Source organism: Haemaphysalis longicornis, unplaced genomic scaffold, assembly GCF_048455015.1.
Source record: "Haemaphysalis longicornis isolate Haplotype H1 unplaced genomic scaffold, Haemaphysalis longicornis Haplotype H1 scaffold_12, whole genome shotgun sequence".
Lineage (NCBI taxonomy): Eukaryota > Metazoa > Arthropoda > Arachnida > Ixodida > Ixodidae > Haemaphysalis > Haemaphysalis longicornis.
This window is the reverse complement of record NW_027526225.1, coordinates 7,912,091-7,938,779: the sequence shown is the minus strand read 5'-3', so window position 1 is coordinate 7,938,779 and position 26,689 is coordinate 7,912,091. Positions and strand designations below refer to the sequence as shown.

At 46.4% G+C, this 26,689-nt stretch overlaps 1 protein-coding gene across 1 annotated transcript in view; it reads left to right on the top strand.

Annotated features, from left to right (window-relative positions):
- Positions 1-26,689, top strand: part of LOC144162375 (tRNA:m(4)X modification enzyme TRM13 homolog) — a 40,636-nt gene that overhangs the window by 7,454 nt on the left and 6,493 nt on the right. The window contains exons 5-12 of the mRNA XM_077692876.1: positions 2,949-3,018; positions 6,810-6,995; positions 10,176-10,261; positions 12,331-12,412; positions 16,942-17,016; positions 18,776-18,845; positions 22,254-22,405; positions 23,344-23,416. Of these exons, the coding sequence (XP_077549002.1) occupies positions 2,949-3,018; positions 6,810-6,995; positions 10,176-10,261; positions 12,331-12,412; positions 16,942-17,016; positions 18,776-18,845; positions 22,254-22,405; positions 23,344-23,416 (794 nt within the window). The remainder of the gene's footprint in view (positions 1-2,948; positions 3,019-6,809; positions 6,996-10,175; positions 10,262-12,330; positions 12,413-16,941; positions 17,017-18,775; positions 18,846-22,253; positions 22,406-23,343; positions 23,417-26,689) is intronic.

Genomic DNA, 26,689 nt, shown 5'->3' with positions numbered 1-26,689 from the left:
ACCAACATTATGCGTAGCAGCACGACGCCTTCACAGACTGCGGTGGGCACTGTGCGGAGTTGGCTTACGATTACCACGACCCAAAAAAGTACTATAAAAGAAGGAAAATAAAATGCTTAAGTGCATACAAACGTGCTGTTACAAACAGCATCGCATTTTTTTGTCGGAGAAGCCCGTGATGGATGTCGTAACGCACGTCTTTTTTTTTTCTCTCGAGCGTGCGGCATGCTAAGTGAAACAAATGAAACAGGCAGGAAAGCATGTTAAGTTGAAATGGGGTGCAACCCAGTGGGCAGAAAACAAGACCAGGCAACTGATTGATTGATTGTAGGGTTGAACGCGCCCACGCAACGCAGGCAATGAGACACGATGAGGCGCGCTGTAGTGGAGGGCTCCGGATTAATTTTGACCACCTGGGGATCTTTAACGTGCGCCGAAATCTCGTACAGACGCGCGGTTTTTGCTTTTCGGAAAAGCGGCCGGGAATCGAACCCGCGACATTGTGCTAAGCAGCGCGAAAGACCAGGCAATTCACTCATTCAGTGGAAACCAAAAGGCACTCAAACATTTTATTCTCAAGAACAAGAGACAACAAATAAAGGATGCTTTTTAAAGCTTTACAAACTTTCTGCAAAAAGGCTTTTTTGAAAATGATTTATACACGCCATTTTTGCACAGGTATAGTTCACAAGTAGTGGCCTGATAAATTTCAGGCAGATGAGCTGTGCCAGCTCCTTGTGGTGCAGCTGTTCACTGTGGGGGCAGCTGAGGAGGCCAGAATGAACAATGGCAAGTATAGCCGCTTTCTGAAGTGTCCTCAATGGCTTCTTCAGCTTCGGCTCCTCTTTCAGGGCAGTTTTTATGAACAGGCGCAGGACATGTCCAAGACATAGACGAGATTATCAGAAGGGTACAGCAGTCCGCCTCTGTCTTGGTTCCGTGTTAATTGCTGGAGTGGCTGATCGGACAGTGGCTCCGTAGTCAGCAAACAGCAGCTGTCGCACATCACATGTGCGACAGCTGCTGTTCGCTGACAGCTGGCTAATGAACATCTAACTGGTCATTGGAACGCAGTGATCTCCGCAAAGTGCCGAACAGAGATTCTATGGGATCACTACTGGGCTTCCTGGAGATGACAGGACTTCTTCCACATCCCTCCAGCGTCCGAAACGAAAGAACCAAGCACTAAAGGGTGCAGGTACTCAACATTGCACGTGGAGGAGAAGCAACGTGCGATTCTCCAAGAAAAGAACTCGTTGCGGGAGCAGCACGCCAGCCCACTCGGAGCGGCTAGTGCGGGAGCAGAGATCGGCGGCAGCAGCGGGGCAGCGGCGGCGCGGCGCCAGCCCTACGTGACTAGCGCCGCCACTCGGCGGCCGGTGGCAGTCGGCGAGCGGACCGCCGACGGTCGCTGGCGGCGCACGTCGCAGGCACAGAAAGTATAAAGGAGGCTATGCCTAAACAAATGCTGGCAACAGTGACAGTGAACTGCGCAGCCACATACTTTTGACTATACGTGAGGTGAATAGAGGTACAGTAGCCGACCGTTTTTTCGGACTCCGAAAATTCGGACTTGCTGGGTGTTTCGGACTTTCCTGAGGAACCACCGGTTCTCCCATAGGCGTAATGACTCGTGGATTTTTTTTACTGCTCTTTTATTCGGACTATTTTTCGTTCCCCTCCAGGTCAGAAAAATCGGATGGCTACTGTATTTAAAATACAGTCCCTCGTATTCCTTTACACAGTTCGTGAATCACGCATTGACACCGACGAACCTGTTTGTATACGTACAGTAGTGTCACATCTAGACGCTGCGCAATGCCACCTTTCAGTCTTCTGAAAATTTGGTGCCAATAGTAAAACTATTTCCGCCAATTTATTCAGAAATTCCTAGTGGTTACCCCACCATATACAACGCTGGCTTTCATATGTGCTGGAAGTCATGCACTCCAGAAAAAGCAGTTGGCTGTCCCTTTAAAGGAGCCATGAAGAGAAAATACAACTTCGTTTAATTTGAAAGAACTAGGATTCAATATCTCACTCAGCTCGATTACAGCCGCAAAAGATGTTGTTTTAACAAAAAAAAAAGCAAGAAGTATTTAAAAAATTTCAAATTTTGCGCCACATTGACGTGTTACGAGCAAGAATGACGTCATACGGGCCGAGAATAAAACATAATTTTCAGTGCGTTAACTGCACGTTAGCATTCAAGTGATGGGGTCAAATGGAACTAGGGGCCCCATTACAGGCGTCCAGTCATGTGTCGTCACGACAGGTCAGTTAGGCGGCCGCCAATCCCACAAACAAGGTTTCATGACGTCATAGAAAAGTTGCGGGAAATTGGCTAGGGGGTTGCAACTGCTTCACACATTTCCTTTCATATCTTCGTTAATTGTTCGAAGATTGCAATGATATTGGTATCATTGTTATAGGGACTAAGCAGTCTTTCTAATAAACCCAACTTGTATTTTGTCTTCATGGCTCCTTGAATCATCAAGAGCCTCAACCTGTGGGTACTTCATGGCAGTGTGCTTTGCTGTCGCAACTACCATATTTACTCGATTCTAAGCACCCCATTTTTTCCACTATTGTGATGCCCAAAGTGAGGGGAGGGCTTAGATTCGAAAAATCTAAAATGTCGCCCTTCCCCTCCCCCCCATCTGAAAGTAGGGGAGGGTGCTTATAACCGCGAAAATGCGGTATCTAACCTGTTTCTTGTGCAACCATGTTATTGTGCCATCTACATATGTGCCATCTGCATATTGTGTCACCTGCATAAGCGGGGACCGAATCAGGTACCTTTTGTGTACCTTTTGTCCCCCGTACCTTTACTCTTTCTTTGTGAAAGTAGATAGTTTTTTTTATGAAAGAAAAAAAAAGAGCAAACCATGTTTCAGTCCTTCAGGGTGCCTTGATTTTCCCTTCCCTTCTTTTACTTTTCTTTCCAGACTACTCTAAAGGAAGTTAGTGATGACAAGCTCTGGGAGATCATTCGAAAAGTTGATGAAATCTGTGCCGGTAAACAAAGTTCCCCTCCCTTCTTCCCCTTTTTCTTTCTGCTTTGTTTGCGTCAGATCAAACGCTTTGGCCAAGAACGTAGAAGACATTTTAAAATCTCTGGTTAAAACGCAATTTGTTAATGCCAAACCAGATGTAAGCATCTTTATTCAGATATTAACTGCAGCAATAAGCTCAAATACTGCTTTTGAACAAAAATATCTTTATCCCCTGTCTAGGGGGGAAAAAAAAAGAAGAATGCAGCATCGTACATGCAAAAGCCTTCGTTGATTATCAAACCAATTCGAGTATCGTCATTGCCTGTAAACAAGTAGTACATTGCAGCATAGGCAACTTAGTTGAGGGTAAAAGTGACGTTGCAGTTTGGCGTCCAATTTTTAATGCACAGTGCATTTGAGTGTTAGTGTTTGTTCATCTGTAGTGTTGCGTCCGATGTCGAAGGAAAGTAGTTGTCAGGTAGATGAACGGTTGGCAGAGTGGAATTTGAGGGAAATATACATTTCATGCTCTGGGGGAGTGTAAAGAAAGCAAGAAGATGAAAGCAAGGAAAGTGAGGGGGAGAGAAGAAAGAGAATACAAATACGTCCTACAGGTAAAATGTCTGCAGAATATAGTAAGTGGCCAGGGCTTGTGATAGAAGAATTCACTGAAGACACCTGGAGCCATTGGCAAGAATTAAAGGTGCCACATCCGTTTTCTTGGTGCACTTTGGCCGAATAGCCCTCACGTCTAAAACTAAAGGGGCCATAAAACTAAAGGGGCCATGCAGACAAAATACAAGTTTGTATTATTCGAGAGATTTGGTGTTTAATAGTACCCCAGCGCTTGTCCAGCATCAAGTGATTCTTTATTCATTGAGAAATTTTTCAATTTGAGGTAAAATTTTGATTCTTCTGCCAAATCATGTGTTTCGTGACGTCCGCCATGTGCTGCTCAGTCTGCAGAGCGCTGCGGGGCCTTGTTTATTGTTTCGTGAAACATGGGGTATGTTCGACAAATAGGGTCACATATGGCAGTGTCGCTTAGCCAATCAGCCAGTGTCGTGTGAGACAACCCCGAAGTGCCTAAATGTTGTGCAGGAATAACAAGCATAGTGCGCGCAGTACCAACAGCAGTACACACTGGTTTGCTTGCCCCACCATTCTTGCTGCTATAAAATGAACACTATGCATTACACTTGAGCACAAATAGCTTGTTCAGTGAGCTTATAAGCCCTGCCTAACTTGCATTTGCTTTTGCCGGCCTCAGCCAATCGCACGCATGTGCATATGACGTCATAGGTTCTGTTGCGGGAAATGAGCTAGTACGGTGGGTACTAGCTCATGGGTACTAACTAGTACGGTGGGTACTAGAATGATTTTTTGACTGGTCGGCGTCTCGTGTGTTCGAAAAGAGCTAGTACGTCGCATGGCCATTCCCTTTCTTCCTAATTATGTAGCTTATTTGAGCGAAGCATGCGTTAAAAGTGGTGTCAGTCGGATCCTAAGGAGGCAATCTTTCGAATGAACCGAACCAAAGTTGTGTTTTGTCTGCATGGCCCCTTTAAGTAATCATCGATGGGGATATCAGCTCGTGACCGTCACTCAATGCACATCATGACTAATTTTCGTTGCTGTTTTGCTGCCCTCATTAGCATGAATAATGTGGCAAATAAATAATAATATCTTCTAGTTTCCTTTTCTGTTTTTTTTTTTTCTGCAACCCTTGTGACGAATGGCCACGAGAGTGATTGGCCATGCGAGTGAGCCAGCAGAATGACAACGACAATGACAAAGAAGAGGGGCCGCGCGTAAGTGATCGCGGAAGCTGGTACGGCAACGGCTGGAAGCCAAGCGGTGCAACAGGGCGCGGTTGCGTGGGAACTACCCCGGGGAACGCTTGGTCCACGGGCCACCTGGAGCACAACCGTCGCCGCCCTCCGCCGAGGCTCGAGAGCGCGTCTGGGCGCCGTCATCGTGGCGCTGGTGTGCCGACTGCTGACGTTCCGGTCAGGCTGTTGGGCGCTGCCGTTCCTGCTGTTGGAGCCGTTAGAAACGCGTCGTGACTGGACGTGAGCTACCTTGCCTATTCGGCATTGCTCTCGGACCTTCCCAACTACGAGACTATTTTGTGTACCATCTAACTACGGGCTGCGCGACCGTGTGACCCAAGCCCGTCCTGTCTTTAACGTCCCAGCGTCTACTGTCCTGTGCTTGTCCTTAGTCCTCTTAAATATAGTCTTCGATGTGTTGACCAGTGTCCTTCTCTCTGCCTGCGTGGTCCTTGGCCCATTCATAACAAAAGTGGCGAGCCTGCCAGGATCCGCAGGCAGAGAGAAGGACACTGGTCAACACGTCGAAGACTATATTTAAGAGGACTAAGGACAAGCACAGGACAGTAGACGCTGGGACGTTAAAGACAGGACGGGCTTGGGTCACACGGTCGCGCAGCCCGTAGTTAGATGGTACACAAAATAGTCTCGTAGTTGGGAAGGTCCGAGAGCAATGCCGAATAGGCAAGGTAGCTCACGTCCAGTCACGACGCGTTTCTAACGGCACCAACAGCAGGAACGGCAGCGCCACGATGACGGCGCCCAGACGCGCTCTCGAGCCTCGGCGGAGGGCGGTGACGGTTGTGCTCCAGGTGGCCCGTGGACCAAGCGTTCCCCGGGGTAGTTCCCACGCAACCGCGCCCTGTTGCACCGCTTGGCTTCCAGCCGTTGCCGTACCAGCTTCCGCGATCACTTACGCGCGGCCCCTCTTCTTTGTCATCGTCGTTGTCATTCTGCTGGCTCACTCGCATGGCCAATCACTCTCGTGGCCATTCGTCACAACCCTATTAACAGACATAAAGCTGTCCATGATCTTGACCATGAGAAACATCTTTCAGCGATGTTTGAGTTGCGGGATGCTGTAGTTTTTATCAGACATCAGCGTAAAACGTCACAACTGTACAATCAATCGAAAAGCGTGAATTTTAATGAATCAGTTGCGCTGAAAAGTTTCTGTAATGAGTAAATTGCAACGCTGCAATTTTGGTTTTCTTGGTCAGAATTCTGTTGGTGCAGCGCTTTGTTGTTATGTTTTATACTGAGCATAGCGGGTGAGATTAAAAGCATTTCATATTGTTATAGACAAGGGACTGGGTGTGAAAAAGATGTATATGTTACTGTGTTAGTCCTTTTCGTGTTTGATCTCCCTGTATCTGGCGCTGCGGTAGTTTTACCGAGCTCGTAAGTAGCCATATCATTTTTTCCACCTTTGCCTTGAGTGAGAGTGTACGGTCACTTACTCAAATGCTATACGTTGTATTCACTGGCGAGGCACGCATGTAGGTAACCGTGTGAGTGCGCCGTCACTGGTTACGTCGCGCTCCGCGGGATGGCGGTACTTGTCCGTGCTAAGCGCATGATGTGTGTTGGACGTTGCAAACTCTGCACCACCGAATGCAAAGTAATGCCTCGACTCCAATGTGAGTGCGATTAATAACCTATCTGTTCACCCCACCATTGAGAATTGGGTTGAAACGGAGCAGACGACACGTGCCGGTGTTTTCTTTTTTTTTTTTTTTTTTTCCCTGCGGTGTGCTGATGCAGTGGCACAAGCCACGCCCTGTCCGTGGCGCTTCAACGATGTCTGTGGCCATTTCCAGTGTTGCCAAGCGAAGAAATTGACAGCTAAACTTTTCAGTGAATACCATCTATACATACAGAGAGTGCAAAATTGAATCACTTCTGTGTACAAGTTCATTTCACACACTAACTCAATGGCCACACATTTAGTTGCCTCTATTCTTTCTCTTGTCACAATCAGGTCATGTGACGTTGCCTGGTGAGCACTCGGGTCTCCATCCAGCCTTCGCCGGGGAATTGGAGTCGCTGGCTGGCTGCGCCGTGGCCGAAAAACACCTGAGGCAAAAGGCAGCTCTGTTGGGTTTGGCCGAGGAACATGGCCTCTTGGCAAGGGAGTCCTGCTTCATCGAGTTCGGTGCTGGCCGGGGTACGTACCAGTCTTCTTTTTACGTTCGCTCCTACCGCGAATGTAGACAAACTTTACAAGTGTGCCCTAAATGTGAGAAAGGTTGTGGTTTGTGTTGTCATTTCGGCAGCACGAGTTTAAAGAGGCCATGAAATAAAACTTTATTATATTTGAAAGAACGGGCCTTGGGTAACTCACTCACCTCCATCCCAGCCATGAAAGGCTCTTCTTTAACCAAAAAAAAAATGTGGTTGGTGCCTCTTTTGTAGGAATCGGTAAAACGGGAAAGTGAAATGTGCCTTCACAGGAGCATTTATTGTGCATCCATATGAACTTGCACGTCGCTATTTATATTTCGTCGGTATGGCACCGTTAGACACAGCAACGTTAGACACTGGATTGCACGCGCCGGAGCATTGCGTAAATCCGACTGAAACTACAGTTACAGCCCCTTGAAAACCATGCGAAGGAAACAAAAACGAAACCGAAAGCAGTAGGTGGCGTAGTGTGCCTCAATTCACCCGCGTCCCGCGTACACGAAGACGCTGGCATCAAGGCGCCAACTGTCGGCGCTCATTAGCGTCATGATGAACTGCTTCGCTTCTCTTCTCCTAGACAGCATCTGCATGAAGAAAGTAGTGGGAAAGATATAAGGCGCGTTCATAGACCTACTTGTGCTTGAATTCGTAGTGCAGTGGGCAGAGCGCTGTGTACCTCCCATTGTGGCGAGAGAGTTGTGGCTCGAATCCGGGCATAGCCGCGTCAATAGAACTTTTTCTGGCGGCGTCATTTTCGTAATAGATATGATGCCAGTCAGATCTTGGTGTACCCGGGCATTAAACACTTTCATGCTAAAAATGCGAAAAATATTGAAACACTGAAATTTCATGCTACGTTGACTTCATGGGGGCCGGAGTGATGTAATATTGGCCAGCACTGCAAACATCCTGATCACCATGCTAACTGCGCGTTAGTATTGAAGTGATATGATCAAACAAAACCAGAGGTCTAGTGCAATCACCCGGTCATGCTTCTTGTCAGTAGATTAGGTCGACAGCGGCCAATCACACCAGCAAAATTCTACGACGTGGCCAAAAAGTGGCTTGGGATTCCCCACTGCTTCGTCTGTTTTCTCTCATTTCTAGATCATTTGTTTGAAGTTTGGGGTACAGTTGATGCCATTGTCATCCAGACAAAGCAGTTTTTTTTAATGAAGCAAGCTTGTATTTTGTCTTTATGGCCCCTTTAACACTTCTGTGATTGCTGAAAAATCGTTTGTTTTTTGGGTAGTCCAAGAGATATTTTTTTCCTGCCACAGAAAATGGCTGATGCTAAAGTGTAAGATATGAAATCATAGAGGAAGGATAGGGCTTTCAAACAGTGGGTATCCTCGATTTAACAGTCCTGGACGGTCCGCGGGCAGCCTGAGAACTGCTCTTGGAACGGAAGCCCCATAGGAATACATGGGAAAATTGAGTGCCGGATCGCGTCTTGGGTAGTCTGCAGACGATCTGGGTGGGACTGATAATCGCGGAGGATCAGCATTGATTTCGAACAACATATTTATTACGAACATTGTTAAAAAATTGTCAAAACAAAAATAAAGTAACAAAAAGAAAAAATTCCCCGCATTTCCCCGAGGGGAAGAATGTGAAAGTGCGAATGCACGAGTTGAATTTGCGCGGTTCGGTAATGTTCGCGAAAGAGAGATCACACACACACACACAACTACAAAGAAAGAAAGATGCATTTATTCACAGACACCTATTTGTGTTGTCGTTGTACTTTATTGCTAGAGCGGATCTCAGCTTTGAAATTTCGTGTCAGTACTCCTTTAAGCGGGTGCATTAGCCCTTCTCACGCCCGATTCCTGGCCAATCCCCCACGTGGGTATGTGCCATGCACAGACACCTATTTGTGTTGTCGTTGTACTTGATTGCTAGAGCGGATCTCAGCCTTGAAATTTCGTGTCAGTACTCCTTTAAGCGGGTGCATTAGCCCTTCTCACGCCCGATTCCTGGCCAATCCCCCACGTGGGTATGTGCCATGCACAGACACCTATTTGTGTTGTCGTTGTACTTGATTGCTAGAGCGGATCTCAGCCTTGAAATTTCGTGTCAGTACTCCTTTAAGCGGGTGCATTAGCCCTTCTCACGCCCGATTCTTGGCCAATCGCCCTAAGTGGGTATGTGCCATGTCAGCGGCCAGGCAGCGCGCGCCCATCTCCCCCCGTTGCCAAGGAAGACGAGGAGATTCCTGGCCAATCCTCCACGCGGGTATGTGCCATGTCAGCGGCCAGGCAGTGCGCGCCCATCTCCCCCCGTTGCCAAGGAAGACGAGGAGCGCGCGCACCCGCAGCTGTTGCTATGCGGACGGCGGCGGACGCTTCAGGCTCGCTTTTAAGAAGTGCATTCGCACTTAAAAAATATGAAACCATGAGTGCTACTTTGCACAGGGCAAACAAAGAAAAATGAAATCTACACTTTAAATACAAGGCCCTTATAGTATAATAGTGCAAATACGAGCGCTGTAAGTACAAAAGTTATTTACATACGTGCAAAAATATAAGCACTAGTTGCCTATCGTGCCACCGCGTGAAGCAGTTTCTCGCTGCGGTGAAACAAAGGTTGGCTCCACTGTGCAGTTGGCACCAAGTGGTCCCGCCTGAACAAAGTTGACACCTTGCAGATAAGAGCTGTGACCTTTAGAACAGGCCGGATATGTTTACATCAACGCGCAGCAGCGATAGAACGGCCCGAGGAGAAAGCGAAACATACTGGCGGATACCTGCTGACGTTCCGGGGCGGTTTGACGCACTTTCACTGTCTGTGATGAAGTCTGACGAATCGAAGTCATCTTACGTGCTACCATCATCCAGAGATTACAGCTCAGAGTTATCAGAATCTGTCAAAATTCGCCATTCCCATGGAGCATCGACAAGGGGCATCAACGCCGCAACTGAAACCATGTGCGTCTGGTTGCAAAGGAGCTTTAAAAGTCCCCCCCGCGGCAGAGAAAAGAAGCTCAAAAGTGAAACTGATGAAATACTTCCTCTTTTACCCTTTGGATGGCGTTAGCTGTCCAGAAGCACTCGGAGAGCGCCAAAATTTGAATTTGTATTCATCGATAACATACTATCGATGGGAATAGGCGCGGTCACGAAAGTGCTAAATATGCTTTGCCTCTCTTTACGACACGCAGGCCGCCTCTCTTACTGGCTGGCGCGGATACTGACCAAGGAGGACTGCCGGTTCCTTCTCGTTGACAAGGCTGCCTCTCGCCACAAGGTGAGCCACTCATTTTCGGCCCGAAATAAGCTGCGAGGCATTTCCATCCGCAGGAAATCGGCGCACCTTGCTTCTGGGTCGCTTGGCAGTGGATGCGTGCTAGCAGCGGACCAAGTGCACGTCGTTCTCTGACTACAGTGGAATCTCGATGATACGATTCTGGGTGATACAAATTTCAGGGGGATACGAATTTTTGAGAAGTCCTGGCGAAATTGCACTTGCATTGGGCAAAATTTCGGCTATTACAAACGGACCTGCGCGGCCCGGCTGTTGATACAAACGAGCCGGCGAGGCGTCCTACTGCCGAGTGAGCAAACGACGGCGACGTACAGGCTCTCTCCCCCCACTTTGTCACTCTTCGGGAACGGCCGGGCTGTAGTTTTCTGCTCGCAATAACGCGCCGCGCACGCCGCAGGCTTGCTGTGCCGCTGCGGAACCACCCGCATACTGCGTGCGGCATGGCCGGCGGTGGCAGTATGATGGCGGCTTCGTCCACGAAGTGGTGCAGGGCGCTGAAGAGACAGCTTCTAACTGCTCTTTAAAATGCCGCTCAAGGCACACACGAAGTTGCTTCTGCGGTAAAAGAGCTGATAATATGGGCGAAAACGGTACTATAAAACATACGCGCCGCTAGAGAAAGCGGCCATGAAATATCTGCCGGGGTGGTAAGTATAAACATCTCCGACAGAGCCAGCCGGCTGTCTCGAGCGCTTCAGAACTGCCACCTTGAGGTGCGTGCCTCCCTATTGGCGCAAGTCGCCAGGCTCCTCCCACTGCTGCGCACGTTGCGCATCATTTTCTGACTGAGGTTGAAGCTGCCGCGGGTGCAGACTCGTCGACGCGTGCGCGAAAAGATTGCACGCGCAGGAATTGTGTGCAAAAATGCACCATGCGGTTCACGCATTGACTGTTGCAGCGTGGAGTGAGCTTGGCAGGGTTCGCACAGGTCCTTGAAAACCTTGAAAACCCTTGAATTTAGAAGTGTCAATTTCAAGGCCTGGAAAGTCCTGGAATTTTTAAATGGTCCTTGAAAACCCTTGATTTTTCTGGAGAAAACCAATGGCCCTATCTTTTCACAAGAATTTAAAGTGTTTGCCATGAATTTTAGGTGTTAAAAATGTAAAGAAACATTGTAATAATCAAGTTTCAGTGTATTGCGTGAAATTATGAGTTTGGTGGATTCTCATTATTACGAGGCAACATTGGGAGCAGCACTCCTAAATAGAATCCATGTCACAATACAATCCAGTGAAACCCGGGTTCTGTTCTCTATCTTGCATGTTCCATATAGTCTGTGGACGGCCTCTCATTGCGTGTTTGCTGTGCCTCATACGCTCCATCTGCGTTTGCTTTTACGTGCAAATGGTGGACGTGTACATAGTTCATCCTGCCTTGCAGCAGCACTTGCTGAGTTAATTTCAGCTGATACTTTTGCTGACAAAGCAAGAGATGCAGGCAACATTAATGAATGAAGTTTTGAAATCAAAAAGCCTCAGCAAAACACCAAGAAAATACAAAAATCTCTAAATACCAACTCTTAAATAAAAAATAAAGCTGGGGGAGCATTCAAGAACCTGTTAGTGCCTATCTAATTGTGCACTAATGTGCTTAGGTATTGGGCAATAACGAAATGTTGCATTGTGTTGAAAAAGTTATAAATAATCCCAGATAAAACATAACATGGGGACCTTGAAAATGTGTTTTCTGGTCCTTGAAAGTCCTTGAAAACCCTTGAATTTTTGCTGTTGAAGCCCGTACGAACCCTGGCTTGGGCACCGCAAGTGAGGAGACTAGTGCAAAGTTTTACGCGCGCCTGAAAGCACTGCTCAGCGACATGGTGGTTAAAAAAAAAAAGCAGAAAAACATTGCGGATTTATTCGTGCAAAAGTAAGAAGAGAAATAAACAAGTGCTTTTTTTAGGGGTCAATATTTTGGTCTGTGTTAGTTCATGCGAATTCCGGATGATACAAATATTTTTCGCGGTCCCGCGAGATTCATTTCATCGAGATTCTGCTTTGTACTTCTCCACGCGAACTCGTTCTTGTGCGGTTCCTCTTGTCCTCGTGCAGTTTGAGAACAAGCTCAAGAGGGAGCAGGACGAAGTGCCCGAAATTCAGCGGTTGCAGATTGACATTCAACACCTGTGTCTTGGTGAGTTGCAGCTCTGTCCACTTCTCGTTTTGACATGGGGGAGGGGAAGCTAATGGCTGCGGTAGCAAATAATATGTAACACTCGAAAAACAACAACAGAAACTAGGTGAACACGGGGTGGTGTTTGGAGCGTAGAGTTTGATGCTAATATGTTCTGTCTAGAGACAAATTTGTCACTGCAATTGGTGTCACCATAGTTGGCTGGAAGCATTCCTTGCCCACTTGGCTTGGCTAGCCACCTGGATTTTTTTTCGTCCTTGAAGCTGAAATCAACGAAGAGGGCAGCATCTTTCATCTTCTCCGTCTTGCATTAAGCTTCTAAATAATCCTGACAAATGCAGTTACTATTGTTGTGTTTATGCAGTCAGAGGCAACTTTTCAGCCTGTTCTTGAGCCGTGCCCAGGAAAAATGGAACGTTCCTACTCGGTACACGACGGCACGCTTGCTGAAGCACGGTTCGCCTTGACACTAGCGCCACATTTCCCTCTAGTATATATGAGCATGGAACTCTAAGGTTCAGAAGGCTAGGGGTTGTGATGTAGGTGGGCTAGTCCCTTATTTCCATTTTGTGCCACTGTTTACGACGTCCATTTCCTCTTGTTGATGCATGCAGAGTGCTGAGTTAGTTGGTTGGATTGGATTGTAGAGGCAAACAAAATTTGTTTAATTAGGGAAAGCTGGTCTGTACACATACCAGGGGTATATAAAGGGGTTGGGGGGGGGGGGGGGGGGGGGGAGTACAAACAAACTCAGGTAGAACAAACTTGGGGATGTTTGCTCAGAACAAACTAAGGGAGATTTGCCGGTGAAACCGCAGGCCTGGCTGCTTCAGTACCTCCATGCTACCAGGGCCATCACCGGAAACCAGTGCGCTAACGGCTTCAGACTTCATCTCTCCCCCCCCCCCTCCCAACTACATGGTGCAAATTTAGCTGCGAATTCCCATAGAACAGGCTTTCTGCATAACTGTACATGTTGTTGCCAGTGACACTTTTGTTGCCCTCGTCCAAATATAATGTTCTCGATATTCTCACAAGTGCGCATTTTGACGTATTTTTTGTGTGACTGATTTTGGTACAATTATCCGCAGTATGCTACGGTTGACAAGCAGCACTTACGCAATTACTGGCATGTGTTAAGATTCGTCCCTAACCGTCACGTGTGTGCAAAAATGGAAAAAAAGATTCTTGCGCGAAAAAGTGCGCCGTAATCTTGAACACATGGGCACTTCCATTTAACAGGAGTTCCGTTAACTGGGAGAGATGTGAAAAAGTGCAAATTTACGTGCGGACACACTCTTAAGGGCATTTCATGGAACTCTAAGCACTGGAAGGTAATTGTAGCTGATAGTTTTTCAGAAAGCAAGAAAACTACAAAAGGTATAGGCACAACATTCACAAAGTTTATTTGGCAACAATTAGTCACTGTCCCATAAAAAAAATGCATGAAAATGCATTGAAGAGCCACTTTCGATGTCAAGAATGATGTGCTTTCTTTTCGAACGTAAGTGCATGGTGTGCACACCTCGGGCCTCGACTTTGCGAGTGCTTGCGAACCACCTAATTGAGAAGACGGCAATGCAGTAATGAAGTACGAATAGGACCACGATGGCACGAACAAGACGGCAGATGCTAAGCCCTGTGACCTCGGCGACTTGAATCGAGACCGAGCGACTAGAACAAGATCTGTGATGTTGCATTCGTCGCGCTAACATCGCTGACTACTAATGAGACGAGGCTTACAAGGCCATCGAAGGTAAATAGAGAAAACAAAAACTAAACAGCTGGAACCGGAAAAAGCTTATGCTGTTGGCCATGGGTTAGACAAGAAGTTCCATTTTCGGTTCCACTTTCACGGTGAGGCGGAAATTTTAGTTCCGATTACCGGAAGTATTTTTACTTTATCTGAATACAAAACCAACCAACTGTTGCGACCGGGTGGGGGCACCCAATCCGAGCTCCGTGGCCTCCGACATACGAGTGGTAGCGTGTATGATGCGATGCGAGTGGCCAGCCGCTGTTGCAGCCGTTAAAGGAGCCATGAAGAGAAAACACAAGTTTTCGAAAGATTGCCTCGTTAGAACCATAACGACACCACTTATAACGCAAACTTCGCTCAAATAAGCTACATAATTAGGAAAAACGGGAATGACCATGCGACCCACCAGCTCATTTTCCGCAACAGAACCTGTGATGTCACTTGGGAATGCTCTGCGATTGGCGGAGGCCGGCAAAAGCAAACGCATGTTAGGCAGGGCTTACAGCTTGCATAGCGAGCTAAATGCCCGTGAAACATACTGCACATTCTTTTCATGACAAAGAACGGTGGAGTGAACGGTTGAAGGTCCGAACGAACTCGCAAGCGTGTGCGCCAATGCGTACGAAACTAGCGCCGGCCAAGCTCGACATCTCGCCGTCGCGCAGACGAATTTTCGGGTTCGAGGCTCTTCGGGGCCAACGAACCGTTCCAGCACGCACAGCCGCGACCTTGCTTCGTATCGTAATCCCTTCACAGGAGGTTGGCCGTCATATCGCCAACCAGCAAAGGTAAAAATAGAAACGAGGGGAGTAAGGAACAGCAAGAAGCGACGAGATAGTGCCAGTCGTCGCGTAAGTTTCGAATGGTGTTGGCTTGCTGCTGTCGTTACGAGCTCGTTTCCAGTTTACAACCACTGAAAACTTCAGTTTGTTCAGTTACGGCAGGGACGCTTACGTTAGCTCACTCCTGGGACATGCTGGCGCTCGTCGCCGACTTCGTCAAATCGCTCTGACCTTGGGGAAAAAAATGCCGTAAACACCGCGCATTGACGCTCGTATCTTTCTGGTCGAAGCAGAGAGCTCGCGCGAACGGCTTTCCATACACGACACCGGCCAACTGGCATAAGTGATACTGCTACTGAAATTGAACTATTATTAACCGTAATCAAAATACGGCACATACGTACCAGTCTATATTCGTCCGTCGCGAAGGGGCTGACGAGGCAGCGGTGCCGAAGGCTGGGCGTTCGTCTGTTGTGGCTATCGCGGAATGTTCGCTTTCTCGTCCACCGCGTATCCCACAACTCTTGCCACTCGTGCACTTAGAAGCATTGAGCGTTTTTGTGGTGTGAGGTTGTTAAATGCAAGCCCGAGCTCCTCGGCGAGAGTTTTGTTCTCCGGATCAGGCGATTCCATGACTAGGGCTGCGGGTGCACTAGGTTTTACTAGCATTTTTAAAATGGCCGCCGTCTCGATCGACTCCCGCGTGTGGGTGCTATATGGAGTCGACATACTAAGTATCTGTTTCATGGACCGGCTCTATGACGCCAATGTACACGTCACGGAATGTTCAATTTTAGCGGGAGATTTAAAATTTTGGCTTAAATTGCCTTATTTCTCAGTGAATAAAGCATCATTTGCTTCCGGGAAAGCGCTTGGGGTACTATGAAACACCTAATCTTTCGAATAAAACAAACTTTTGTTTTCTCTTCATGGCTCCTTTAAGAAGTCCAGAAGCCGTAGGCTAACGTAACTGTTTACTTCATAGCGAGAGGTGAGCCGAAGCCAAAGAACAATGCCCCGACGGGCGAGGTTACAATACAAGTCTCGAGCAGAGTGACAGCATGGATTCGCTGCTCTAACAGGAATGAAGTACAGCGCTTGGGTGGCTTCTGTTTATAGCCAAAAGCCGTAACGGTCAAAACGCCAACAAGCGGCAACACGCCACGAACGTCACAGACACACACAAAGCTCTTTCCAGAGTTCGGGACAGTTGGTAGCCTCGGCGCACGTTGAGTCCGAGAGAGGGGAGAGAGGAGGACTCCGTTGCGATCGACGGGCCTCTGTGTCCTTGAAGAGCGTTGAGACGAGCCTTGCCGGCAGCCGCCGAAGTTTTGAAATGCGCCGAAAGCGAAGCGTCTGACCTGGGCTTGTCGAGACGTGAAAGTATGATTATCCGACACGATGGTGCCTGTTTTCAAAGGCGCACGTAGTGGCTTCGCCGCACAGCCGAGGAGTGATGCGGGAAAGTACAGCGGCGCTGGCCGATTCGTAACACAACTTAGAGGCTGCACTTTCGTTTAAGTGGCAATTCCGTTTACCCGGTTTCCGTGTATCGAGATTCTACTGTACATATTTTTTAATCCCTTGACAAGTCTTATGGAGGAGGTTACGGTGCAATCTCACGCCCCCCCCTGAGCAAAATTTCTGGCTAAGCCCCTGGCACTAACCGAGCGATGTTTTGGGAGCGGAGAAATACAATAAGCAATATGACATTGCAGCCAGGTGACCATTTGAGGCCACAGCGGCTTTAATGCCTTAGGAGCACTGACAGATAAGCAAGTTGGTAGGGAGACATGATGAAAAGGTAGCAAAAAACACTAGACGAAAGAAAGGTCTTGTGTTTTTTGGGCTTCTTTTCCATCATGTCTTTAATGCCTGCCTCTCAGTTTCATTCCTGACAAAAGTTTGAAGTAATTGTCACCTCAGTTCAAGTTTTTGCTCCTCTTGGCGTCCTCATTTTTGTGTTCGGTTGTTTTCTGTCCTTGTAGGGAAGGTGGAGTTGGTCAAGGCCCACCAGGGGAAGATTGTCGGTCTGTGCAAGCACCTCTGTGGAGAGGCAACAGGTAAGTTCGCTCTTAGGCTTTCCTACTGTAAGACTTGACTCACTTTGTCTATGACTGCGTGCGTTACCTTTAGTAGCTTTAACAGCAAAGCTGTTCTTGATCGAGGCCTTCATGCGACGAAATGCGGTAACGCGGTCACATTGGTCACACCCTAGCGGGCAGGAGAGCAAGCACCATGCACACACGCAGCAAGTTAAGCCAGAGCTTGAACGAGACGCTTCTATAGGCAAAGCTTTTCTGAACTACTGAATCTGATGGCAATGCTTGTGCTTGCCAACATTGTTGAGAAAAAAGAAAACATTAGGCATATTTGAAGCAAGAGGTCAATGCAAAAGGGACATTTGCATTGTTCTTTTAATTAAAAATACATGGATGCTGGATTTTTGCAGCAGCAAATAAAAAAATACACTGTAAAAACAATAAAAGTACTCGTGGCGCCCTCTCATGATAGTGTTACAAGTTCGAAAGTAACGAAAGGTTCCAGTAGATGGCCCAAGCAGTGGAACATGGCAAAAGTGAGTTGGCATGAACGGGAATTGATCTGCGGGCTTTGAGAAGGTCAGTGAGGCTTATCCTTGTGATTAGGGAACACAAGGATCAGTGTTCGTGACGTTGAGTCAGTAAAGCTGGGCTAATTTTCTTTCTTTTTTTTTTTTTTTTCATTCTGTTTAGCTTTCACTTTTGCATTCCTAGGTATTATGCTTTTACTTGTTATCCAATCTGAATACTTAGTTATTTACTTTGTTTTATTTTAAGTCAAGTGTGTCCAAATTTAGCGTTCCTGTCAGTGTCCTAAAGTTGTGTATTTTGACTTCAGGTCAACTGGCTGTCTGCCTTATTCGAGCGAACAATTAGCGGGCAGTAATGCGATTCATTGTCAATGAAGGGGCCCACTACAACTGTTATTGTTATTGCTGCCAATTAATAAGCTGATCTTTGCGCAATTATGAAAATAGCTGTAGTAGCTCTCTAGTCCTCCTTTGACTTCAAATCAAACATCAGCCCTGTTTGATTTGCTGGGTCTATTCGCTCAAGCGCATAACTTGCTACACTATCATCATTTGGTCTTGTTCACTTTCGTTTGTGTACAATCCAAAGTGGTGGGTGGGACAGAATGTCTTCAGTTGCATAAAGTCGCATTTCGTTCGTAAAACAAATAAATGGATGTAGGCGAAAAGCGGAAACGGTATGCATTGATATTTCGGCACTCGTTAGAGATTTCCAGGTGGTCGAAATTAATCCAGAGTACTTTGCTATGTTAAACCCCCAGAACTTGAATATGAAATTTCATTTCATCTCACATGGTGTCGGCTTCCTTTTTTTTTTTTTTTTTTTTGCCATGCTTTACTAGGTCCATTGAACTCGCAATACAACTCAGCGTAACTTCAATTGTCCAACCAGGTGATTCTTAACAAGTCTCAAAACAACTGAACCCATTTTTGGCGTTGGGCTGCATATAGCAGTTTCACTTTGGCGTTCAGTGTACTAGAACAATGGCCGAGGTATTAAGTCTGCCCTTCTGGAGTTTTGTGAACGAATGGCAGGGGACGGCAGAAGGTTAGATGGGCAGATGAGATCAAGAAGTTTGCGGGGATAAATTGGTCGCACTTAGCACAGGACCGGGATAGTTGGAGATCTATGGGAGAGACCTCTGCCCTGCAGCGGGCGTTGACGGGCTGGTGATGATGATGATGACATTTTGTAGACGAATGTATAAATGTCTGAAGTTGAGGTTTGGTAATTCATATTCCTGCCGCAGATTTTGCCCTTCGGTGCCTTGTGGAGACAACAGCGCAGCAGACGTCTGATGTGGACAGCAGAATACCCCCGTGAGTTGTTTCGTTGGGTGTACACATTTCAGTGCATGTGAGGATCAGCGTGTACAGTGCTGCGGATGAGTGAATAGATTTTTTTTTATAAAAGGAGGGTCTTCAGTGGTTCTAAAGGAGGGAGAGTTACACTGGCCCTACACCAGTGGTGCACTCCATCAGCAACAGCCTTGGAGCTATTAGCTGGGCAGCATTGTAAAGTTACTCGCCACAGTGGCTCAGTGGCTAAGGCGTTGCGCTGCTGAGCACGAGGACGCGGGTTCGATTCCCGGCAGCAGCGGCCGCTTTCTTGATGGAGGCGAAAAGCAAAAACGCCCGTGTGTACGAGATTTCGGCACACGTTAAAGATCCCCTGGTGGTCAAAATTGATCTGGAGCCCTCCACTACGGCGCGCCTCATCGCCTACATTGCATCGGCGCGTTAAACCTTGCAATCAATCAAGCATTGTCAAGTTGAAATTCCGAGTTCTTTGCCCCCAATTTCGCTGCCTAGGCTCTTAATAAAAGCATAATGATGTGTGAGTGCAAACGTCTTCACCATAAATTTGACACGAATAATAAAAACCTCGTGGCTGAATCAGGTCATGTATTTTCATCTACAAATATGCCCTTTTTTGCTGTGTGTGTGTGAAGCATGTGAGGATGCCTGTGTGCTTGCATACTCATCCTCACTAAGGTATTTCGGTTATATTCAGCTATATTAAGCTATATAGTAAGGAAAATATGCAAAAATAACGAATGACAGGGGAGAAAAATTGGAGAAGAGGGCAAAATAGGGACGCGGATAACTAGGCAGACACACTTTAGCGGGAAATATGAGCTCCTGAACATATGTTGATGGTAAGTACTTCGATTTGCTGCCTTTCCTCCAGTCGCTTCAAAGAGGTGCTCAAAAATATAAAAAAAGAAGCAACTGAGCCTTGCCACTTACTGACAAAAAAAACTACATATTTTCGGTTTTTAGTTTCCGCATAAAACAAATGTTGTCACTTGGCTAACGCTTGTTTTTGGCATGGGCCACACGTAGTAGGCTTATCCAGCATAACCGCAGTGTTTTGCAGGAAAGCCAAATGAAAGACGAGAAACATTGTGTGTTGCACTGCAGAGCTCGTGAAATGAATGTGTTTCACGGCATAACTGATTCCCTTATTATATGAAATTTCCAAATGGCTGGAAAAAAGAAGTCAATACTTTGAAAGGCAAAACGGCTCTGCGCATCGAGTAGCACACGCTATTCTTGAGGGCTTGAAAGTAATGAAACCTCTATAATTTGACACCTCTATAAAAGAGAAATGATGGCCCAACTTCAAAATGGAGTTCTGCTATTCATTATTATCGCTTCCTTTTCTTTTCCTTTTTTTTTTTTTTTTTGCAGGGATGCACAGTCACTTTAGTCACTTGTCACCAATTTTAACCCACAAGGGGTGCACAAAGTTGGCTTTACTGCAAAGCGCACGCAGTGAAGCTTCACTTGTGAACTTAACTTTAACATGCATTTCAATTGAGGGAACTGCAGAGCACCTGCTGGTATGCTGGCTTCACCCGTGACAACCAGAGCAATGCAGGAAAGCATAGTGCACAGGAAGCAGTATTGAATTTTTTAGTTAGTTTTATTTGGACCGTCTGAACAGTTACCGACAACTTCTCTCTCACCATTGCTGTTTATTTCTATTAATTATTGCTCTCATTGCTGCACTACCCTGCAGTAAAAACATTGAATGTATGGCCAGTGGAGTTGACGCAGGCTGAGAGCGTTCAGCTTCCTGTTTGTACCTTTACCTTTTGTTTTGACAAGCTCAGATGCATCCTTCCTGCTTGGTGGCTTGCCTTCATATAAGTGGAGGAAGACTACCAACTCAATCGAAGCATAAAATTTGGAAATTTGGAGGGAAAGATTGGACTAGGGCATCGCAAGACAGGAATGGCTGGAGGAACATGGGGGAGGCCTTTGTCCTGTAGCGGATATGATGGAGTTTCGTACTAGTATATGCTACAGGGAAATCTGTCAGTGCAATTGCGTACCGTCGCGACTCGCAAGTGCCACCAAAGCAGCTGGAAGTGTTCCTCTCCTACTTGACTTGGCTAGTCACATGGCTTGTTCTCGCTTTTGAAGCCAAAACCAACAAAAAAGAGTAACACCTTTCTTCTTGTGCGACGATGCCTCCAAGTAATTCCTGACAAATAAATGTCTTGAATTCTGTTTTTCTAATAGTAATAAACAACTTTGAATAATCTTTTACAATGATATTGTAGTTTTTTTTTTTTTTTTTGCAGCCAGAGGCAACTTTTCAGCCTGTTCGTAAGCCATGCCAAGTAAGAGTGGAACATTCATACCCAGTACACATCACGGCGTGTTAGCTGAAGTGCAGCTCGTTTAGCCACTAGCGTCAGCCTTCCCTTTAGTATATATTGGTGTGAAACTCTAGCTGAGTTCCGCTTTCCCCTTTAGCCGCTTCGTTGCCAACTTAGCGGATTGTTCACCATAATAAGCCGTGTTCCAACTCGAACGAAGGTGGCAATAAAAGCTGTTTCGCGGACATAGCATTAAAGTTAATAACATGCGGGCTACCTTCCTGTCTAAACTGAAAAGGGAATCCAGTACCACCTTTTTGCGTGTTAATGTTATATTAAACTAGCTTGTTCTTTTAAGTTCACTAGTTTATAACGTTTACTAGTTTTGAGGGTGTTTTTGTTTACATGTTACGTCGTGTAACCTTTATAACAATAATGTTGATGTTTTTACGAAACTGTGTCTTTCATTTGTTAACATGTCTGCTACGAGATTTTCTTCTGTGGTAATGCCCGCTGCACCGTTCCAATTATTGTTACTTTAGACGTCTAATTAGGCTGCTGTGTAAGCTGTCTACCATTCTGTACGTGAAGTGGAATCTATAGTAGACACCGGATTTCGTCAATATACACCCTTTGCGAAACTCCGCTTCAGAATCCGGGCCAAGTTGGCAATCCCTACTTTGTTGAAGCTGAGGGGCAAGTGTTCTAGCGGGACACCTAGGGGACAAAAACAGAACTGTGTCAAACATTTACCTAATAACAAAACTTAATAAAGTAAAGCTTGCTTTTAAAGTTTGAGAAAATGTAACTTAGGGGAATACTTACTGAATTTTTCATGTTTTTTCCTTTCATGACTTACGGCAGCAGCCGCAATCACTTGAGTATACTCATTCAACTTTCTGCCAACAGATGGCAGGCTAGTCAACGTGCCCCTGTTTGTCCCAGTGCAGGGGGGGCCAACTGCGGACTGGCTTTTGATACATTGGGCCTATGGAGAGCTTCACAACTGCATAGTAACTCTGGGTAGACACAAGCAGGCTGATGATGCTGATGACAATGATGGTGATGATGATTATGATGATCTGCACTTTCCTCGTGCGCATGTGCGTCCACCCAGCCTGCGGGGCGTGTTGATGGCGACCTGCTGCCACCACCGCTGCCGGTGGGACTCCTTTGTTGGCCGCCCCTTTTTGGAGTCGGTGGGGATCGGAAGGGACGACTTCGAGATCCTCACCTGCCTTGCGGGGTGGGCCACTTGCTCAGCCAGGGGTGAGTGTCACGCAGTCTGTTCTTGTAAAATCTCTCTCGAGTCTTTCCGGTGCTGTTGAGATCTAGAATGTTGTCGTGCCTGATTTGCTGATGGTGATGTGTACACACATTTGCTGTTCAGCTCCTTAACATGTTTTGAGGAGGAAACTTACCTTGAGCATACACCTCTGAATAACCCTTTGATAAGCTTCGAGAAATTATCTCTCCTTGTAGCTTGTGGCCTACTCTTCCTTTTCGTCAATAACACTGTGGACTACGACGACAGCTCGGCTGTGTTCGTGGATTCTGTGCGTCGTTTCCAAGAAATGGATGAATCTGTAAAGTGTGAAGTGCTTTCTTCACACAAAAACACTTGATACACAAACCATTTTTGTCTCTGGTTGCCCGCCAGAAACGACCTTCAGCAGGGCATTTGAAAAAAGTTTGTTAAGCAGAAAGCTTCCCAGGTGACTTTTGTTGAAAGTTTTTTTTGGCATGTGTATTGCATGCTGTCAACAATTTTTTTTTTTTTTAGGGCAGGTTGGAGACTTTTATGCATGTCTCTGCCACCGGTCTTTCTTCTATCCTGTCCTTTCCTCCCCCCCCCCCCCCTCTCTGTCACACACACACACACACATACACGTCTGTTGAGCTTCAAAACGATGATAATCTAGAAACAAAGAACGCAATACTTCTGGCAATAGAATGCAACAGGACAGAATATGATTTTTGACAACAGAACGCACATTTTCCTACAACAATGTATGCTGAGGATTTTTTTTTTTTTTTTTGCATCGTACGATCAGTTGCTTTTCCCCAACCCATCTCCAAAGGCACAATGCATGAATTTGATAACTTCTGTGTTTGTGTTCTTCTTCATTATTTTTGCCTCCAAAGTACGGCGCCACTACTCAGGACAAGTTCATGAACTGAGCACCAACTTTTACTCGCATTTGCAGAAGCCCAAGGGCCCGGAGTGGATGGCGGCGGTGACCACTCAGTGCCAGAGGAACCCCAGGGTGCTGTCAACAGGTGAGCTGCGCACGACTCGCGCTCTGTGGTGTTCGCGCTCTGTGGTGTGTCATGCCATATTTTTGCGCGTATAACCCGCCCCTGCATATAATCCGCACCTCTACTTTCAGTTCGCCGGAAAAAAAAACAAAATCGGCGCGCATTTGATACAGGAAAAGCTGAACGAAAGCTACTGCTCAAGCAACACATCACATACTATGTAGACAGAAAAAAGCGTAAAATTCAGTTGCTAAAGTGCGCTCGTCCTTGTTTTTTCTTCCTTGTCCTTTTATGTTTTTTGCAATACCTGCCATGGAAGGTTCAGTCAGTGTTGTTAATGCATAGAAGCTTCACGGCACAACGCGCATTGCCGTGAAGCTGCACGAAAGGAAAAACCCCGCGTATTATACGCACCCCTACTTTGCTGCTGAAATTTTCGCATTTTTGGTGCGGGGTATACGCGCGAAAATACGGTATTGTAATCCTTGCAAAGAACTTTCGCGTATTTTCTACATGATGGGCTGTTGAGTGCACTAACTGCATAGAATGCTAGGCCTGTTGAAGAATCTCAAAGGCAAACAGAAAGCAAGAAAAGCAAACTGTATTTGCAGAAAGTACAGGACATAAAAAGCTTTAACATGGCGACCCAGAATCTTCTTTCTCATCTCCGTCTGTCTCCTCCGCTTGCCATCGCGCCGAGATTCCCGCTATTTTTCCACACGCTGGCCCCCTCACGCAGGTGCCAATTTCAAAACAGATAACAGTTCCCTGCAATAAGAAACAATGCGCTTCGTTCATATTTGAATGTCTAGAAGGGGGTAGCACCATAGAACCCCGTACGGAAGCCATATAGTACCCCGTACGGATTTTCTACCTAAAGTTCTTGTAAAGGGGAACTATGGTAACACAGTGCACTAACTGCATAGAATGCTAGGCCCTTTGTTCATAGTTGAGTGCTTAGAAAAGGATAGAACCATGGAACCCTTCCCATGTGGAACTCCATACGGGACCTGTATAGAACCACGTATGGATTTTCTACCTGATGGGTTGTTGAGAGGGGGAGCTACGTTGGCACAGTGCACTAATTATATAGAATGCTAGATGCTTTGTTCATAGTTGGATGCTTAAAAATTGATAGCACCACGGAACCTCGCACAGAACCCATATGGAACTCCTTCCATTGTAAACCCATATGGCTGTCGCGCACTGAGACAAAGGAAAATGGGAAGTATGCAGCTAGCTTTTCTATATACAGTGTAGACCATTTATAACTAGGGATGGGCGAATATAGATTTTGAGGTTCGAAGCGAATTCGAAGCGAATAGTGATTTGGTCGAATAATTTCGAATCGAATAGTTCGAATAGTGCACATTGCAAATCACAAAGACAAATGAGCAGCTTGTGACCTGACTAATGTACACATTTTTTTCTAATAATTAGAACTCACGTAGGCACAGCATTGTGTAAAACTATTACCAGTTGAACATTTATTGCAAAATCTTACATACAGCTTTCCTTTGCTGTATTCACAAGTTTTCATGAAGAAATGCCTGTTGCGCCACATGCTCTAGGTGCAGCAGTTTCCGCCGGCTGCTCATTCACAAGTTTAAGCGCCGCCTAGAAACTCGCAGAGTTAAGCGCCGCCTAGAAGTAAGGGGGCACAAGGGTCTTTGATCAAAAACTTTATTTTTGCAGTTATGATGATGAAAATTGGGAGGGGGGGGGCACATGTAGTTTCTCATTCTAATTGTAGATATCAAATTTGTTTTTGAGTAAAATGATTATGTTCAAATTTATTTGGATTTTTATATTCAATTTTTTGACAGCCTTTGTAAAAGAACTGCTGCAGGGATGCAGCTAAACAGGGAACCAGTAAACTGCGCACAAATCAAAGAGTGCAATAAGACTAACATTATCATTATATCTGGTCTGTAGCAGAAGTTACGACCACTTGAAGTTTGGGCCTGGAAGGCAAAACCGGTTTTTCTGGTTGCCATCTTCCAGGCCCAAACTTCAAATGGTCGTAACTTCTGCTACAGACCAGATAGAATGATAATGTTAGTCTTATTGCACTCTTTGATTTGTGCGCAGTTCACTGGTTCCCTGTTTAGCTGCATCCCTCCAGCAGTTTTTTTACAAAGGCTGTCATAAAATTGAATATAAAAATCCAAATAAATTTGAATATAATCATTTTACTCAAAAACAAGCTTGATATCTACAATCAGAATGAGAAACTACACGTGCCCCCCAATTTTCATCATCATAACTGCAAAAATAAACTTTTTTGGTTTAAGACCAGTGAGCCCCCTTAAAAAAAGAAGTATTGTAGCCACTAGTATCCTCGGCCGTAGCCAAGCAAAGCGCAAGTGGCTGGCCGCCATTTTGAATAGGCTCGCTTAGTGCGGCGTACTGCCGCGCTGTGCGAGCCTATTCAAAATGGCGGCATGCCTATTCAAAATGGCGGCCTGTACAAGTCTGCTGGCTTGGTGCCGCGATGTTCGGAGCGGTGTCGTTTCAGTGCCGCCTTTTTTTTTTTAACCTAAAGTGTGCTGGCGGCCGAGAGCTTCGTCGAACCTCTAGGCAAGGCAGCAACTCGGCAGTGCCGGCACTGATAATAGAAATGTCCGCGTCGCTGGGTCTTGAGCCAAGCCTGGGGTAACTCTCGGAAAGCTTGACCGAAAAGCTTGGCTTTCAGGTGCCTATTCGGGAGCATCGAATAATTCGAAAATATCGAATACCTGCATTCGGATCGAAGCGAATAACGAATAGAGAGCTATTCGATCGAATATTCGACAATACCGAATATTCGCCCATCCCTATTTATAACGTAACCGCTTATAGTGCGGGACCGGATATAAGGCGGGTTTTTGTGACCACCGGTTTGTCTCCCATAGAACTCAATGCATAAGCATACCGCTTAAGATTCAGTTGGCCGAACCACAATACCGTTTATAGTGCGGGTTTTCGGCGGGTCTGCTGATCGACCGGCGCAGCTGGGGCATCGTATGAGGGTAGCAAAAGAAAAAAAAAATGATGAAATCGGCCATCTGACGCAGCGCGCACCCCTTGCTCTCCTCTAACTTCGACACAGAAGCAAAAAATAGGCACCCTTTAGTTCGCGCGTACGTGATAACCACAGCTGTCCTTACTTGATGCACCTCGGAAGATAGCGACCGACTCCCCGTCCGCGCGTGGCAAGTTGTTTCTATTAATCGTGAACCGCGTGGGCCGCGTGGCCCGTTTTCGCACACGAATCGTGCACATCGGCGTTGCGCGTGCATTTTTTTCATGCTC